This window comes from Caretta caretta, chromosome 17, assembly GCF_965140235.1.
Source record: "Caretta caretta isolate rCarCar2 chromosome 17, rCarCar1.hap1, whole genome shotgun sequence".
Lineage (NCBI taxonomy): Eukaryota > Metazoa > Chordata > Testudines > Cheloniidae > Caretta > Caretta caretta.
The window spans coordinates 4,157,047-4,175,760 of NC_134222.1; the positions used below are offsets into that span (position 1 = coordinate 4,157,047).

General features: G+C 37.4%; 1 protein-coding gene across 2 annotated transcripts in view; it reads left to right on the top strand.

Annotated features, from left to right (window-relative positions):
• Positions 1-18,714, top strand: part of AKAP10 (A-kinase anchoring protein 10) — a 36,756-nt gene that overhangs the window by 4,951 nt on the left and 13,091 nt on the right. The window contains exons 1-8 of one of the 2 annotated variants that reach the window (XM_075120859.1): positions 5,954-6,001; positions 7,239-7,624; positions 8,788-8,970; positions 11,123-11,680; positions 15,067-15,165; positions 16,377-16,461; positions 16,895-17,018; positions 18,339-18,475. In XM_075120859.1, the coding sequence (XP_074976960.1) occupies positions 8,889-8,970; positions 11,123-11,680; positions 15,067-15,165; positions 16,377-16,461; positions 16,895-17,018; positions 18,339-18,475 (1,085 nt within the window). In that variant the 5' untranslated portion in view covers positions 5,954-6,001; positions 7,239-7,624; positions 8,788-8,888. Of the gene's footprint in view, positions 1-5,953; positions 6,002-7,238; positions 7,625-8,787; positions 8,971-11,122; positions 11,681-15,066; positions 15,166-16,376; positions 16,462-16,894; positions 17,019-18,338; positions 18,476-18,714 lie in introns of those variants that run through there. The other variant, XM_075120858.1, reaches the window with a different exon arrangement.

An 18,714-nucleotide genomic window follows, 5' to 3' on the forward strand; every position in this document is an offset into this window, starting at 1 on the left:
CTTCTCTGATTTTTCTCACTAAATATATTAAAATTCTTAGACCTTGTATGGCAGGCTGCACCTCAGCCTGACTCTTAGTCCTCTGAAAATGAAGGCTGCCCGTGGAAATTCTCTCAGACATACTACCCCTAATGTACATGGCTATTGTTGTTGTTCAGAATTGGCTTCAAGCACATGATGTGATACCACCTAGATTGGCTGCAGCAGGGTGAAAGCAAAATTCTTGTAGTGATATTTTACTCCTTGAAACATAGCCTATATGCATGTATTGTCATTCCTATATCTATTGCTTTGTAAATTTGTTCAGCTTGTTGCTGACAGTGATCCTAGAATACTGAAGGATCCCATGTCACCGCTTAAGTAGAAGGTGACAATTTGAACTATATCATATTACAGGTAGTAAAGTAATAACTAGTTAAAGAGTAACAACTTACCTTTATAGAGAAGTTGGCATGGAAGAACAATTAACAGCCTTTAGCTAAAGCAATTAGACAATGGAAGACAAGGGAAACTGTGTAATCGCTGTCACTAGAGGTAGCTGAGACTGGACTTGATGGATCAAGTACTGACAGTGTTATAGGGAAAAAGAGAATGATGCTATTCTGATGCAGTGTAACAAACTACGTATGTTAAATATTACTGAGCTAGAGGGGATATGTGCTGATTTTCCCAGACAATTTTCATCTGGACAATAATGTTCAATAATCTATGTAAAACCTAGTCATCTTAAATATTTAATGTCTACAGTCATGTATAAATTGAGGGTCTACATTAAAAAAAAGTGGAAAACAAGAATCCCAAGTTGCTTAATCAAGGTTTGAATTAGTCTATTCCAAAATGAAAGTGCTAACCTCACGGATAAATGTAAAATGCTGAGTTGCCAATTCATGGATCTGCATCATTTATACTTCCCATTCTAATGGGTGTCAGACTGAATGCTGCATTGACTATTGTGCAGAACAATTATGTAACTGGAGATTGAAATGCTTCTCTAAAATATTTAAATCTGGGGTAAGAGATTTTTTAAAATGTGCTCACATTTTACAATGTAAAGACTTGATTCTAGTAGTTACAATTTGTATAGATTGTACTTGGAAGATTTTCAGGGCCGGTGGTCGATGAATGAGCTATTTGTAAGTAATCTTTTCAGCCTATAGAGGCCAAAGAAGATTTCACTGGTAGCTTATGTGCTTAAATATTTATTTAGATGGAACTGGAAGTTACAAGCATGTTTTCAATATCACTTTCATTTTTAACTCTCTCGTAAATATTTTGGTTACTTCATAATTTTTTGCCAAATTGATCTTTAGGGGTCTTTTTGTAATTGACAAAAATAATTTTTTTATAGCCAAAGATGTAGATTTTTTCGACTAAGATATCTCCCTACAGTAGTTATTTTGTAGGCACTTTGCAAACACAGAGAGACAGTTCCTGCCCCAAACAGCATACAACCTAAAATGTTCACCATAAATACCAAAGCATATTTTAAATTACTTGGTAGAATGCTAATATATACTAGAAATTGTACCACCTAGATTTAAACCAATCTTTTTTTCTAGCTAACCACACCAATTACATAGGAATCATCTATACAAAGTTCACAGCTTGATAGAAAGCAGCTGTCAAACCTGTCATCCACCACAATCAAAGCATATATATCTTAACTGTGCTAATAAGTCACATATGTAATAAGGCTGCAGGTGATGGATGTGCAAATATCCAAATGTTAGATTATTTAGTTAATACTATCTGTGAGTTATGTCAGGGCATGGGGAGGAGGAGACATGATTGACCTTCACATCAGGTGCTCTGTGAGGTCTCTGAATTCTCACAAATTTGCCATACACTTCAATTAACAGTAATGTGTTTTTAGAAACTGAATACTCTTTTGGGCAGTAGTGAAAACTGCAGGAAGTAAATATGTGAAGAAATGACTTGAATAGATGAGAAAACTGACCTTTCATGTGCTGTAAGTGAAGCAGCATACAAGTTCCTTTTCTTCATCTTGGGTTTTTGTATTCTGCAGATAGTGATCCCCCTGCCTAGGACAATGCCCTTGTCCCACGTATGGATGCAGGGGCCAAATTAAAATTGGTGATGGTATCTTAAGTGAAGATGCACTAAGTTTCTAGTATTTGTTTTTTTTTAAAATCACCATATTGGGGAGGGGGGTAAATTATTCATTCCATCTAAATAAACTCAAGTCACCGGTTTCTGTTTGTTTGTTTCTTGGTTAAGCTTAAAAATTAAAAGGCAGTGGTGAGCTCTGTCTATACATCAGTGGCAGGATATGCCCCCCAAGTGGGTGCTTAAATATAATCATCAGAGCTCTAACATATTTTAGCAAATGCACAGGGTCCTTACAATAGTGTAAAATGCAGGTTTTTCTGCCTTTGGCAATGAGAGGCTTTCATTTCAGTCATGAGTGGTTCCATCTCTGCTGGTAGATTGACCTCTTTTGCTTTGCTAAAGAGATCAAAAAAGCCTTAGTCACCAAATAATTCTGTTGTTAAGATTGCTGTTCAGAAATCTAATAACAATCATATTCCTGGTATTGTTCCTCTGTGGAATGTTTCTTGTTCCTCAACAGTGAGAAGGGAGACTGAAGTTTGCCATTCTTAATTGATGGGGTCCCTTGCTGAATAGGGCCTCTAGGACTGAAGAATGGAATTCTTGCATGCACCTGTTTTACACTGTTACCACCACAACTAACGTTGAGATTATTTTTGTGTGAGAGCTTGTGAATTTTCCTACTGTGCAACATGTGCAGCATGCAACGTTTGTGAATGAGATGCATGCACAAAGCATAAGTGATTAGTACTTGTGTTTTTTGCAGTTGCGCAAAATGCTTGATCTTGTGAATGCTGGAAGTTGCTACTGCCATGCCAAAGCTCAATAGCACCTTCTGTCTAGTAAATTGGTCAGAGGCTGTTTTGAGGACAGGCCTAAAATCTTCTGTGCAGTGAATGCATTTAGCCTACGGTTCCAAAACAGTGGTCTACAAAGTGCTTGTAGTAAGGTGACCAAACAGCAAGTGTAAAAAATCGGGACAGGGGATGGGGGGTAATAGAAAGATATATATAAGAAAAAGCCCCCAAAATTGGGATTGTCCCTGTAAAATTGGGACAGCTGGTCACCCTAGCTTGTGGCTCCTGGAAAGCTGGTTTGTCACATGATGCTGGCTTCTTCTCATTTCCGGCTGCTCTAAAGTTTCTCTCTCACCAGCAGAAGTTGATCCAATAAAAGTCTCACCCACCTTGTCCCCGTGTAGATATGCAATGAACATTTTATAGTTCCTGATTTAGAAATGTTAAAAGAAGGAATCTTAAAATGCATACTGTGTGTTTGTGGGCTATAATGACAAGTAAACTTTTAATTCGAAAAATTTCAGGCACTTTCCCCACTTCTGGTGGGTTTTTTTTAAAAGTTAAAGCAGGATGTGTGAAAGTATCTTTGTAAGTTTTGCTTGCTTAGTCTTGTACAGACTTGTGTTTAACCTCTCCCTTCAGAATTGTTTGCTTTTCCAGTCTATTTGTAATTCTTTCTAGTTCAAATTAATTTAAAGTGTCTTAACGTAGTATACCAGTTTCCTTTGTTTAAATCACTTGTCAATGTTCCTAATATTTCAAGTAGATACCTTGGTTGATCAGATACTACCAGAGTTACGAATGGGTAAGTGGTCAGAGAGGGATAATTCTCAAGCCCCTAATTAGAGAAGATCTTTAAAAAGACTTTTATCCAGTATACCCACGTCTCACTACTTGAAGGGAGCATCTTTTTGCTTTTACTGACTTTTAGCTGGTCACCCCCTTAAAGATCTTTAAAGCTGCCAGTTGAAAGAACACATGTAATGCAGAAATGCATCTTGGAGCAAATAAGCTGTGGATACATTGCCCTTTTTTTTTTGCTGTCTTCTGTGGTGCAAGCCATTGCTCAAGCACAGTGCACTTTGTTAATATGTAAGACTTTTGGCTTGCTAAATTACCTTTTTATCTCTGGTCCCTTGTAAGATTCTATGTTTGCAAATGTTCAGCAAGATACATAACATGACACAGCAAGAAAAGTGCAGATATACTTGTGAAATTGTGAGCTATTTAGTCTATTTACTAATGATCTTAGACATTTAAAAATATATATATATTTAACTTCTCTGTTGTCTAATGTTCAGTATCGAGGCTTCTGTTGTTGTTTGTGTCCCAGTTGTATGAATCTAAAGATAAATCATCCATAAATAAGCTCTTTTGCTCTCCAGGATATGTAATGATAGTTTTTGAGAGTCATGTACATACTGCTTTTTGTCATTGAAAGTTACATCTTCTAACTTTATATTTTTTGAGGTTAGGGAGTGCAGGAGTTGGAATAATTCTCAAAACCTTGAAGTTTTAGACAAGTGGGTCCCACTCACACACTAATTTAAGTATATACAGTTTAGGGACTAGATCTAATAAAAGTCCTTTAGGGTCATTAGAAGTTCTGGATCCTAATGCAGTATTGGCCAAACTTGAAAATCAGTAATGAATTAAAACTTGAGTCGTGATCTCATGTAGTCACTAGGGTAAGTGTAGATTGACCAAAGTAATCTGCACCTATTCATTGCTGAAGCAAACAAAAATCCATATTTAAAAATTTTATTAAAGCTAATGTTAAATTATATAATATACAGGTTAAGAAAAGTGTCTGCACATCTAGGTATAGTGCTTACATTATCCACAAGTACAAAGTTTGTTTTAAAGTCATAAAATACATATAATGCATAATCAGCAATAACCCAAATTAAGGTGAATCCGAATATTCAGGTACATCACTCATGAAAAGTTATACAGAGAGTTGGTTGTAGAAAGAAAATACAGTAATGAGTGTAGATTGTCCCTCAGTAATTGAGCATATTGCATGCTTTCTTCGCTAATGGAAATGTTTGCTGGTTTTAGTTTTGCTGGTAGTTTTTAGTTTTGCTGTGAATGGATTGGTAAATCGGTAGACATGTATGTGTGTTACTTTGACAAAGAATCAAGCTGCAGCCACAAACGCCTATCATAATGCTACATAGAACAATTTATTTGGTTGTATTGGTATTATCCTAAAATAGTAACCTATTTTCCCCCACACTTCTGTATTATGAGATTAGGCTTTCCTTTTACACGTGCCAGTGTACTTTTTTGATTATCACTGTTAAGTTTATTATTTTTTCAGTCATCTTCATGTTGTTGTTCAGTCTTTATGCTTTGTTGTATACTGCTCCTTACATTCTCTTCTTTCAGATTCTTCCTAAAAAGTCCACATTTTTCCTTTAATCCTGTTGTGCTTCAAATTCAGTCACCCATTGTATTATTTATATTTGAGCAATATTGGTTGTGTTGGAATTGTAAATTTCTATAGCATCTACTACTGTGTAAAGTCAGGGGCAAGGACAAGCTTCATTTATGTCTATACAGCACTGGGCACACTACTGGTATTCAGATAATACTGTGGGGATACAATTTTCCCAAAGTTGTGTGTTGTGTGTGGTTCACTGAGAACATCTGCTAATATTTTGTTTTAAAATGCAACTAGTTCCACCTTCAATTTTGTTTTGAAAACAGTTTACATTTTGAATGTATTTTAAATAAGAAATCAGATAACCAATCTTGTAGGTTGCCTAAATTGGTTTAAATTACATAATACATGAGCTTCATGGGATGTTTGTATTAATACAAATGTTTTAATTTTTGTGAAATGTAATCCTTAAAAATGAACTACTAGGTTGTGTATAAAAAGCTTAACATCCCCATCCAGCTACTGGATGTATGTGTAGACTGGAAAATAGCAAATACATTTTAAAACAAAAAAATGCTTATTTGCTACTTTCATTACCCACCAAGTCCTGAGTCTGAGATTTTTATATTCTCCTTCAACGAACAGTCCATGCCATCACAAACCTGAAATAGCTTTTTACTCCTTCCTTTATATTTTACAGTGAAAGGCAAAGAACAAGAGAAGACCACAGATGTAAAAGCAATTAAAAGTAAGCTCAAGATTTACTGAACTCTATGGAAAGACAATAAAATCCACAACACTGCCATATTTTTGTAACCAGCTGTTCATTTCGTTATCACTGAAGAGGAGTACACCTTGTACTAAAAAAAAGTAAATAGTTTATCCGTCTCCAGGTGGCCTATAGTAAATTGAAAACTGATCTTTCCTGATAACTGTCATCTTACCAGATCCGGAAGCATGGAAAGTTATTCATTCTTTCTTGGGTTTTATTTCAAAATTATCATAAAATTATATATCTGATCACCTTGCAAATAGTGATTATTCCTTATCTGCAGTAGATTGCTTTCTGAGGTTTTTGGGAGCTTTTTCTGGTATGTAATTTATTTTGCAATTTTGATAATGTGACTTTGCATTGCCTAACTTACAGAACAGGAAGCCAGGTTCTGATTTTGCTTTTACTAATGTAAATATGGAGTAGCTCAATTTAAGTCTGGAGTGGCTTCAGACTTACACCAGTGGAGTGGAGATCCAAATCTTGTTCAGAAGGAGCAGCTACCCTAATACTACACTATATAGTATAAAAATTTTGTTGTCGTTACATGACTTAATGTTGAAAATTTTCCTTGATTTGTTGGTAACTCTCTATATAGCATGTTAAGCCAAGGGAAAACAACACATATAATTTGTAGTTTTCAATTTTATACATGTTCACTTTTTAGTTCAGCTTCCCTTTGGTATTGCTGCAATAATTAAGCTGTTTTTATGTGCCTCAAATATAACTTTATTTCAGTACTTTATAAAGTGTTGTCTGGGCTTTAAGAAAAGTGTACAAGCATCTTTGAGCACATTGATTTATCTTTGAAGCAGTACAAGAAGCAAAGTCATCCTAACCAAGTTAACAGGATGCCCTGCGATTATTAGTCATGACTACTTATTAGTTCAAGCAGATTGCTAAGGAAAGGCTATGACATGGCCACTGTGTAAAGTAATATAAAACTTCAAATACAATTTAGTTTATTACAGAACAAGAACTGCAGATGTTGAGCAAAATGGGAGCAGCTTCCCTGTTTGGCAGAGCACTTTTCAGTGATCTGCATCGTATGAGGTTAGAGATTTAACACTATCTAGAAGTTTTAGAATAGGTATTTCATCCTTAGAGTTTATTAAACTTAAATTCTGTATATAGTAAAGCTAGGAGCCTTAAAACTAAATCAGAAAGGTTAAACCATTATCAGATGGGTCTCTTTTTTTTTTTTTCTACACAGTGTCCTCCAGCAAGTAATCTTCAATTGCTGTGGTCAGCCAAGCAACTGGCTGCTTCCCACAGGCTTGGAAGAACATGTGTTTTCCCATTCCTGTCTGCGATACATACCAAAGGCTTCTTGGAGAATAGCAAGCAGAATTTCAGTACCAAATATTTCAATTCAAGGAAAACCTCCACATATCTTACAAATTATTTCCAGTGACTACTTGCCAGAATCAGGCCTGTGTTCATGTTTATTCAGTCATGTACATTCAACAAATGGAGAGGGAGACTATATTTACCCAGAGCTGTAGATTTGATTGTATTCTCTAATTAGCTAATTTAGCAAAACAAAACCATACAGCCATAGATTAAAAGTACAGAAAACAGACCACAAATCCTCAACAGGTAGTTGATAATTACGTGAACAAGATCAAATCTAACCTACAGTGTCACATCTAATGAACAGCAAAGGGCCATAAAAACAAAGCAGGATGTCATATTTAGGTTAGGAGATCAGCTCACCATACCATTAATTCTAGGGTGCCTGTTGCCTGGGCATTTAAATGTGTTAATTCCCAGCCTGTATGTGTCATTAGATATTGCAAATATGAAAGAGGTGTGAAGAATTAAAGCCATTGAAACAAGTTTCCTTGACACATCAGTAAAATCCATTGTTATGTAATAGTGTAATAAGGCTGGGTGGGGATGGATCTCTTTGCCTGGCATCCTAGTCAAACTTAATATCCCAGAAGTTTCTAAAATGAATATTGGCATAATGTTGCCTCCTGTTTTCTCTGCTTTCACTTAGGAAATAGAAAAGATTCTTATTGTTATGACAGAAATGTTTTCCTCTGAGGAAACTAGCCTCTGTCTCATTTCTCTTCAAATTCAAGCAGCCAGTATGATTCTTATCCTAATGCTGCTGCAACAGATTTATGTATTAGCACTTAGTCTCAGCTTCAGTGAGCTTTTCATTATTTTCTCTGCTCATCAGTGCTTACTCTACTAGCCTTGTTTTCTCTAATGGCAAGCAAAGATAAAATAATTTTGGAAAGAGTAAATGTACCTATTAAAGTTCACAGGTGGTTTCATAGCATTGGATAATTTTCTCTGACCACATTAAAAGGTTTCCAAAAGAGAAGTGGAAATTGACCTATTTGTCCAGAATGAAGCTGCTGATGTTGTTCTGTAGTTTATTGAAAAAGTGTAAGACTGCTATGATAGTTCTCATACATGAGGCAGGTAAACTCTTGGGGTTAACGTTCTTTGTGTAAACTTAAACATAGAGTCCTTGTTATTTGCTGAACAAATGTGATAAAGGAGAATGGGCAACACTATAAATGGGCTAAAGTGATATCATCATTGGCATGGAGAACCCACTTATTTCTAGTACCCCTGCTCTGGTCAGATAATTAAGCAGAGACTGACATACATCACTACAAATAGTGTTTTTGTAATAAGGATGCAGTTGAGCTAACACTGTAACTCATCTCATGGTACTTAGCATGGCATACTGTGTAGAAAAGGTTGCAAGTTTTTTCTTTTAATCATTGTTGTCTTGATTCCAGCTTCAATACCAGTACATTCCCCTCAAAGAAGCACTAGAAATCATGCCTTGCTGGAGGCTGCAGGACCAAGCCATGTGGCAATTAATGCCATCTCCGCCAACATGGACTCTTTTTCTAGCAGTCGGACAGCTGCTCTTAAGAAGCAGCCAAGTCACATGGAGGCTGCACATTTTGGAGACCTAGGTAAGACCTTGCTGTTCTCTAATATAGGTGAGCCATATCTTTTCATATCCTGTGAATATTATATGTGCTGACCACTACGACAAGGTAGCATTGAGGCAAGTAGCTTAGTAAGGTTAAAAAAATTAGACACAAGAATAGTATCTTAGTTATACTGCAAAGAGCAAAATAACATGGGCTATCCATTCAGTATAAAGCATACTTGTTACCAGTTGGGATCAAAACAAAATGTGCCCTGCCCTATAGTTATTTACAGTAAAGTATACTATGAAAGTGTTGCACCTTCCTATAAAACACTGTTGATGGCACTGTCAAAGAGGATAGCACACTAGATGGGCTATGGGTCTGTTCCACTGTGGGCCCCTTCTGTGTTCCTTCATTGCAGGTTCCTCCATGGGTATGTGTCAATTTATGTGTAGGCTTAGTACATCTCTAAATATTAGATTCCTGATCACTCACTTTATTTTGTTTTCTGTTTAGAGCTCTTTTCATCACCAATGGGCTCTCTATAAATGGATTTTTGGGTTGGCTATGGTGAATGAAGATTATACTTTAAAAAAAAGAAGTTCATGAGGAGTCTTTTTGCTTCATACTGTACGTTGTGGCCATTTGTGCTGCAGGCAGTACCTTTGTACTAGGCCTCTAAGGCTACTCTGACAGTGTCCGTTTGTTTTTTATTAAGGCACTGGAAAACTTCATTGGACTAACCCCAGAGTAGCCACAAGCTTAGATACATAGGTTCTTAAATTATACTCATTGTGGTATCTTACATAGAGGCTTGAATTTGCCATTCTCTAGGGCCATAGATCCTCAACGTTGGTAGTCACTAGCCTGTAACTGTAAGGGACAGAATCAGAACTGATGGGAAGGCTGATGAGGAACTAGCCCCCAGCTTCTGGAGACCCCCTCATTTTTGTTGTGCCTCATGTAACTGCTACTGCAAGAGAGAATTTAAAAAAAAGAAACCCTAAAAAACCCAGGCAGTGTGTCTCCTGCCTGGAATGACGACAGAAGCCCCCACCAACTGATTAGGTAACAGGCTACAAGGATGCTAGAGAGAAGTCCGAACAGGAGACCAAGGCTGTGTTCCTCCTGCTCTGTATCCCTGCCAAAGAGTGCAGAAGGAAAGGTGTGTGCCTTGTGCATTCCAGCTGCCTCATCCTCTGGGTCAGAAATGACAACCAGGTTTGCTAAAGGGTACAAGGCATCCATTATCAAAGTTTATTTTGTTTATTTTAATCTCAACAAGCCCAAGCTAAGTAATGTAAATCTTGCAGAGTTCTTATAGTTGATCCTTCTGAACCACACAAGCTGTTTATACAGAGCAGGCAAAATGCCATTTAGAGTGACCCAACAAATCAATTTACCAATATTTTGCAGGCTAGACATTTTTGAATGTGAAATAGTAAACACTACTAGAAAATGAGGTTTTTATGTTTAACTTCCTCATTGTACGTCGGAATGCTCAATAAACATGCTGTTCAAAAGCCCTTTTGGCACTGCTCGCTGTACCATCCGCTGACTGTTACGGATTGATTTCACTCACGGATGATGGCGCAGCTTGTGAGCAGAGGAAGGCTTGAGTGTTCAATGTTGCTAAAGTGTTATCAGTGCATTCTTATGGCTTACCTTCAGAGTTTTTTAAAATGCATTCAGAGTTTGAGGAAAGTTAAGATAGCAGTTATAATGACTGTCATGGATTTAGTATGTGAAAGTACAGAGCAGAGGTAGCAAGAAGTGGAGTAAGCAAAGTCTGTGTGCGTAGGGTGGTTTTCACGCACTCCCACCTCACATGATCTAGGCATGCATTAGGAAATGCCTGTAAGGATTAGTTGCGTAAGGCCTCTTTGTGCCTAAGTATTTGATACATTGGTTGAATAATCAAATTTTTCTGTCTATTTGACAGTAGGATGAGAACTTTACTGGATTGATCAAATATAAATAATATTTTTTTTTAAATGGTAGGCATTTCCACTTTCCAAATACTTGTTGGGTAGGAAATGCATTTTACACCAAACTTGTAGGGGTACTTCAGAATCCCACCCCCTCTTCTCCTCCGCCCCCTTCCCCCCCCCCCCCGGTTGCATTTTGGTAATTGTATATCAGATGCCAACATGTAGAATATTGTGTAAACTCTCTGATGCTTTTTCTTTAGGCCGATCGTGTCTGAATTATCAGGCTCAAGAGACCAGATCAAGCCTTTCAAAGACCCTTGAGCAAGTCCTGCGGGACAGTGTTGCCCTCCCTTATTTTATCCAGTTTATGGCACTGCGTAGAATGGAACATTTGGTTAAATTCTGGTTAGAGGCTGAAAGCTTTCACTCCACAACATGGTCCCGCATAAGAGCACACAGCCTGAACACAGTTAAACAGAGTTCATTGGCAGAGCCAGTGTTTCCCTCAGTAAAACAGCATGAAACCACAGTATCTTCTCCAACTGGATTGCTTGACGAGAGGTTGGAGGATTCCAGCACAGTCCATCTGCTCATGACCAAGACAGTACCAACAAACCTGAATGATAGAATTGGCAACATTCAGAACCACTTGCTGTCAAGCCACGATAGCAATAATGCCAGGGTACTTCATCTTGGGAAGTCTGAGGCAGGGACCCATTCTGTTCCAGCTGAACAGCAAGACTCTTCCAAGCTTACAGTATCAAACAGAAACAGCCCCTCTTCTGCACTAAAGGACTTGTCAGGAAAACTAATGAAAAGTAAGTGCATCAGTGGTTCTGTTACATGCCTGGTTCCTCTGCCTCTTGTCTGCAAGTGGAGGAATATGGGAGGGTAAATAAAAACCTTTTTAAAAATACATTTTACTCCTAATGTATGGGTGCACCTGACTAACATGTATCTGAAACCTTTTTTCAAAGAAAATGACTAATTTATTGCTAGTATAATAGCTCAGCGTTATGGTGCTACATAATCCTTAATCAAATTTTAGGATTCTCAGAGTAGACCCATTCAATCAGATTTTTTACAATGTAGGTGGATTTTCCTGCAGAAGCAATCCTATTCCCAAGGAAAGGCATAAATGGAGAGATGAACAATCATCACGTTAAGAGGACTAATTGTGCTAGATTCATGTCTGATTCTGACAATAGCTACCTCAGGAAGCTTCCCTTATCCTGAAATCCTAGGAAAACTCTTACAAACTTGCAGTTGCTATAGGTCTTATCAATTTCCATGTTAAAGACTATATGCTAACTATTGATAGTTTAATGGACACACTCCCCTAAAGAGAAACAAAAGGTATGGGCTTATTACAATTGGGATAGGTTTAATGTGTTAATTCTGGTCACATAGGAGGCATCCAGTTTGGGAATCTCCCCTCAGTGTGCTCACCTTTCTCTCATTAATACCAATTGACACTGAAGTGGAACACCTAAAAGGTTATGGGCAAAATCATTCCTGGGCCTGGGTAAAAAGGGCAGTTGCTTTGAAACACTTTGCCCTATCAGAGAACTAGCAGTGATGCATGCTTTCTCTTTTTAACAATATTGTATCTGTACCACAGAAAATAATGGCATTTGCAGCAGCATAAAATATTTGTGAACTAAGGTAGATGGGTTACTTTGGAAACTACCTCTGCTGAACGTTCAGGGATGTGTACTGCCATCAGACCACTGAAGTCGATGAGATTAGACCGATGTACCAAAACAGATATTCTGCTTCATTGAGAAAAGAAAATGTTGTGGGTTGGAAAGGTGGATGGGCAGGGGTTGGGGGACGAAGCTAAAGAATCACTTTGACAAACAAAGCAAACATGAAAACCGCCTTGTGTTCTATTAACTGAGTCTCCGCATTGATACCCTAACAAACAGACCTGCTTAGACCACAGAGCCATGATGGAGCTCTAACCTTAGATTTATCCCATGTAACTTTCTTTAAAATAAATAAAAGTCAGACTCATACTGCTGCTGAGAATGATGCCCTAGCTCAGATTGTTTTTATATTTACATTTATATATATAAATTCTCAGTATCAGCAGGGATTAAAAAAAGGGAAGCATTGAATTCTGAAAGCAGGAACTGTCAAGATACTGTGTAGGCCAATGTTAAGGCTGAACTCCTTTGTGTCATCTTTTGAAAGATTTATGTTAAATATTGTGCTGTCAAACAGACATCAAAACCATTACATACTCTGGCATTGTACCTGTACCTACATGAGTAATCTTGTGAAATCAAGGCAATCTCTGTAATGGCTTTTCTATTTTAAAAAATTGTCGCAAAACTTGAATGACAATGCGGGAAGGAGGGTGATAGTTGCCTCTGCCTGGAAGCTGTATATATTATATCTTGTAAAATAACATATAGTTACAAATCCTCTCAAGAATGTGTACGGAAAATGTTTTTGCTCTCGGATTTATTTGATCAAACATCTCATAATTGATCTAATTTGGGGCTCAATCCTTCACATGCTGCTGGGAGTAGTACTTATTACCATGAGCAGGAGCACAGACAGTAATTTGATTATTTATGGTAGTATGTTAATAAGTGGCATGCCCTGTAATCCCCTTTTGCATTTCTCCTCACCCTGCACCTGCCCAATTATGTGTGTGTGTCTAAACAAAAACAAAAATGAAACATCCCTTTCACAACACGCTGTTTGCTTGAGTGTTGCATCCTTTTCCTCTGACCTTTGTCTATCTTGTGTGTTTTGATTGTAAGTTCTTTAGGGCTGGGACCAGTTCTCATGTACAGCATCTAGCACAGTGAAACTCCAATTCTATTTGGGGCCTCTAGTTGCTATAACAATTTTTTAAAAAAGGGTGTGGGGGGAGTGTTTGCAGGAACTGGGATTCTTTTTTTTTTTTTTTTTTAAGCAATCTAAAGGGTTTGGGACATAGATGCCTGAAATACTAGACATTGTCATTGACTTTGCTACAGAGTTCATTCAAATTTTGGGGGGTTCTTGACATTTTTGCTAAATGGAAACTAAAATTAGCTAATGGCAATTTTATTTGTATTCAGATTGGAACAAAAATGTTTAATTCTGTTGCTGATTGGATGTTCTTGTGTATAAGAGAAGAATAGTTTCTAGTTGTAATGTAAGCCCTCTGCATAGTATCAACTCAGAATAGTAATCATAAAATGATCTTTCTTTCCTTATTCATCTGTATTAACAATTTCCAGTTACCAAAGACAAGTTTGTCAAAAGAGCATAAATTAAGTTTTGTATGTTTACTGAACTCATTTGATTTGAAGAAACTGAATGTATAACTGAATTTCCACAAGTAAAGTGACACCGATTAAGGGTTTGTCATAAACAAATTATTTTTCCAACAATGTGTCTTAATGAAATATAATTAAATGGAATTTTATACTAAGAAGTGACATTTAGGTTGTGTAGTGTTCAAATAGTTTCTAGTTTCCATCTGTTACATTTATGGACTTGATTACTTGAAAGTGGAGGTAAGAGAAACAACCCGTTAAGCAAGCTTTGTGTTTGAGGCTAAAAGCAAATGCAGTTCATGTATTAATAATGCCAGGCTAAAGATAGATGTCTGATGTTGCACAGCCTGGTAGTGCAACTTATTTTTTCATTGGCTAATTCTTTCAGGGGGTTGTACTTATAACATATTTTCTGTATTTAAGGATGGTGTCTGCCAGTAGGAGTTAGGACAACAGCATGGATGAATAACAGAAAATAGGTGCAGGGGACTTCGTAGTACTTCTGATACCTCACTTTAAAAAATACCAGAATTCCACTGTAACGTGGCAGCTTTCTGCACAACTATGAAGAGGGCCAGAGCTGTCTTAAGATTCTTGCTTTACTGAGGTGGGCCTGGGAGATAATACATTCCACCCATGTGGTGGACGTGAGGGATTGCAGAGCTGCACCCCTCTTATTCAGTCCTATTGGCTGGTGCATGGTGTTCTTATGGTAGCCTGGGGTGTGCTGTAATCTGCCTAGAGACAGGGCTGTCATGATAGGAATTGCTGTCCAGAGAATAGAATAGGAAGTTAAAAGGTTGGAGAAAAGGAGAGCCATTTCTGAGTAGATGCTTCCTGTTCCTAAGTGGAAATGCATATCATTTATTCATCTTACAGATATACATCAATGGATCTTAAGTTCAACTTGTGTTTTCTTCTTTTAGGTATAGAGCGGGATGCAGTTATTACTTTTACCAAATATATTTCTCCAGATGCTGCTAAACCAATACCTATTACAGAGGCAATGAGGAATGACATAGTGGGTAAGAACATGCTGTATTTAATAAAATTGACTTGACCCATTGCATCTCCCAAAAGCAATTGCATTGGTATGCAACAGAATGGATTCCTCTTTGTTTCTCACGACAACAGAATTGTGTTTTCACTTTTTATGAGTTTAAAACATCAGCAGTAAATAGATCGTAAAATATACACCTAATTACTTCAGAAATCCCCAACTATTTATTAAATTTTTCTATGGTGCTTATTTCTGTAGCATCTGAGCACCTCACATACATTAAGGCAGTGGTTCTCAACCAGGGGTATGTGTACCCTTCGGGGTTACGCAGAGGTCTTCCCGGGGGTACATCAACTCATCTAGATATTTGCCTAGTTTTACAACAGGCTACATAAAAAGCCTAGCAAAGTCAGTAAAAACTAAAATTTCATACAGACAATGACTTGTTTATACTGCTCTATAGACTATACACAGAAATGTAAGTATAATATTTATATTCCAATTGATTTATTTTATAATTATATGGTAAAAATAAGAAAGTAAGCAATTTTTCAGTAATAGTGTGCTGTGACACTTTTGTATTTTTGTATTGTGTGCTGTGCCACTGATATTGTAAACAAGTAGTTTTTAAGTGAGGTGAAACTTGGGGGTATGCAAGACAAATCAGACTCCTGAAAAGTGTACAGTAGTCTGGAAAGGTTGAAAGCCACTGCATTAAGTGATTTACCATCTTTCTAGTATGAAAGTTTTATAATCCACATTATGCAGATGGGAATCATAGAATATCAGGGTCGGAAGGGACCTCAGGAGGTCATCTAGTCCAACCGCCTGCTCAAAGCAGGACCAATCCCCAATTCTTGCACCAGATCCCTAAATGGCCCCCTCAAGGATTGAACTCACAACCCTGGGTTTAGCAGGCCAATGCTCAAACATCCCTTTCTCCTGAAACACAGAGGAGAAACAGACCTTGCTTATGTTAATACAGGAATATTTGGCATAGTTAGGAATAGAACCCAGATCTCCTGAGTCCCAGTTCAATATCTTAACCATGAGAATATCCTTCTCATTTTATAGACATTTGAAATAAAACTTTTAAAAAGTTCTTTGAACAGTCAGAACTTGTTAATCCCAGTTGGCTTGAACTGTTGATTTTTTTTCATTAGACTTATCACCAATGATTTCTTTTAGCTAAATAAACCCAACTCCCCATTAAAATTGGTCTGGTCTCTTTTACAGCAAAGATTTGTGGGGAGGATGGACAGGTGGATCCTAACTGTTTCGTTACTGCACAGTCAATAGTGTTTAATGCAATGGAACAAGAGTAAGTTGATGCCATGGTTTGGCTTTATCACGTTGTGTGTTCTTTCCTCTTATGCTATTTTTCAAAAACAGTTTCATAGATCTAAGGGTAAACATATTTATATAGTTAAGTGAATAGTAATTGTGCTAAGTCACTCTGTGCCACCTCTTATACTTGGAACAGTCTGTCTTCATGCTCCAAAGCCCCTCCTTATACTCCAAATCTGTTATCATGATTGCTTCCCTGAAGTCATTTATAAATGCTACTGCTAGATAATTACGCCACTTTCAGTTCATACAGACGTACCACACGCTATTGTTTCTTATCTGTTTTGCCTTTATCTGACTAGATTTTTAAGAATCTTGGGGTAGGGACGGTTTTATTTGTAAAATGCCATGTTTGCTGTTGGCACTTGATAGCTAATAATATTTAATATTGTTTTGTCCATGTGCAGGCACTTTAGTGAATTTTTGCGAAGTCACCATTTCTGTAAATACCAGATTGAGGTGCTGACCAGTGGGACTGTTTACCTGGCTGATATACTCTTCTGTGAATCAGCACTGTTCTATTTTTCTGAGGTAAGTTTCTCTCTCACCCCCTCAGTGTAGTGTAATAAAACCACATATGCCATAACAGCTTTATTTTAGGAGCCCTTTATATAACTTGAAAATATTAAATATACCTAGTGCTAGGAACAAATGCATTAAACTATTTTTTTCCTGTCTCTGTAGAATCACTGCAAATGTTCTAATTTCTGTGTTATCTTTTAGGCTGAGCTTTCACACATCTCGTCTCCTGTTTAGAACTCCTTCATAGCACTCTTTTTGCTCTGTAGCAGGACATTGTTAAGCACTGGAATAAATTGCCTAGGGAGGTTATGGAAACTCCATCACTGGAGATTTTTAAGAGCAGGTTAGACAAATACCTGTCAGGAATGGTCTACATAATAGTCCAGTCCAGTCCTGCCATGAGTGCATGGGACTGAACTGGATGACCTCTTGAGGTCCCTTCCAGTCCCATGATTGTAACAGTTCATTTACCTACCCCTACAGGGCTGCTAGGAGGTTTAATATCTGTAAATCTTTTTGAGAATCTTGAAAAACCCTAAAGAAGTACCAGAAATTTTTGTAGCAAAGTGATGGGCACAACAACTTAATCTCTTGCAGAGTAAGCTGGTGGCAGGTAGAATTGTTTAATCTTGCCTTGACTTTTAGCTATTTTATAATCTTGCCAAAAGAAGCATTGACAAGACGTACTGGGCAAAATTCTGACCTGGGTCATGCTGGTATAAATCCAGAGTAACTCCATTGGCTTCACCAGCATGACTTCAGACCAGAACACGATGAATGTTTTGAATCTGAAACCTCTTCACAGTAGCAGTGCTCTCTAAGTTTGGGGAATTGGGCTTGTCAGCAGGCAAACCTGTTTTCATGGCTTAAGAGTGTTGCAAACTACACTGGCCCGTATGTCTTGAAATGGCAGATTAAGAAGCCCAAACACCCACACTGTTTCATGTTGCATTAAGATAAAGTCCACACAATGTGAAAATTATTTTTCTGTGTTCCTATGTGTTTTCATACAGAACAAGTACGTGTAATTATCCAAGCATCATCTGACACTGAAATTTTGGCCTTTATTGTTAGTGATTTTTTTTACTGTATTTGTGAGTGAAGACAGACTGTTAATCCCTGCTTTGTGTAACAATACATCTGAGCGTCCAGAAGACCTATATGGTATCTGCCCAGATAATTCTTGTGTATTGATATGTGATTCAGGTTTTGGCGGGGGGTGTATTTGAAAAGGGACCAGGCCTGTCTATGTTCCCCTTCCACTTCTTAGCTAAAATCTGTTTTCTCTTCTTTTAAAGAATGTTTCATATTTCTTAATTTCCCTTATAGTACATGGAAAAGGAAGATGCAGTTAATATATTACAGTTCTGGTTAGCAGCAGATAACTTCCAGTCTCAGCTTGCTGCCAAAAAGGGCCAGTATGATGGGCAGGAGGCACAGAATGATGCCATGATTTTATATGATAGGTAAGTTGTTCTAACAATTATTTGCCTCCACAGTTCCAGGTTGAAGAATCTAGTACTTGCATATGTGGCATTGAATACAGCGATATTCTCTTATTCAGTAAACATCTTACATTCTTGGCTTTCTGTGTGCTTGGTATATGGGACTGAGGGGCACATGCTGAACAGCATGTTTATTAAAGGTGACTTCCAGTGTAAATGGGTGGAAAATTGACTTTTTTAAGTTCCTTGTGTACAAAGAA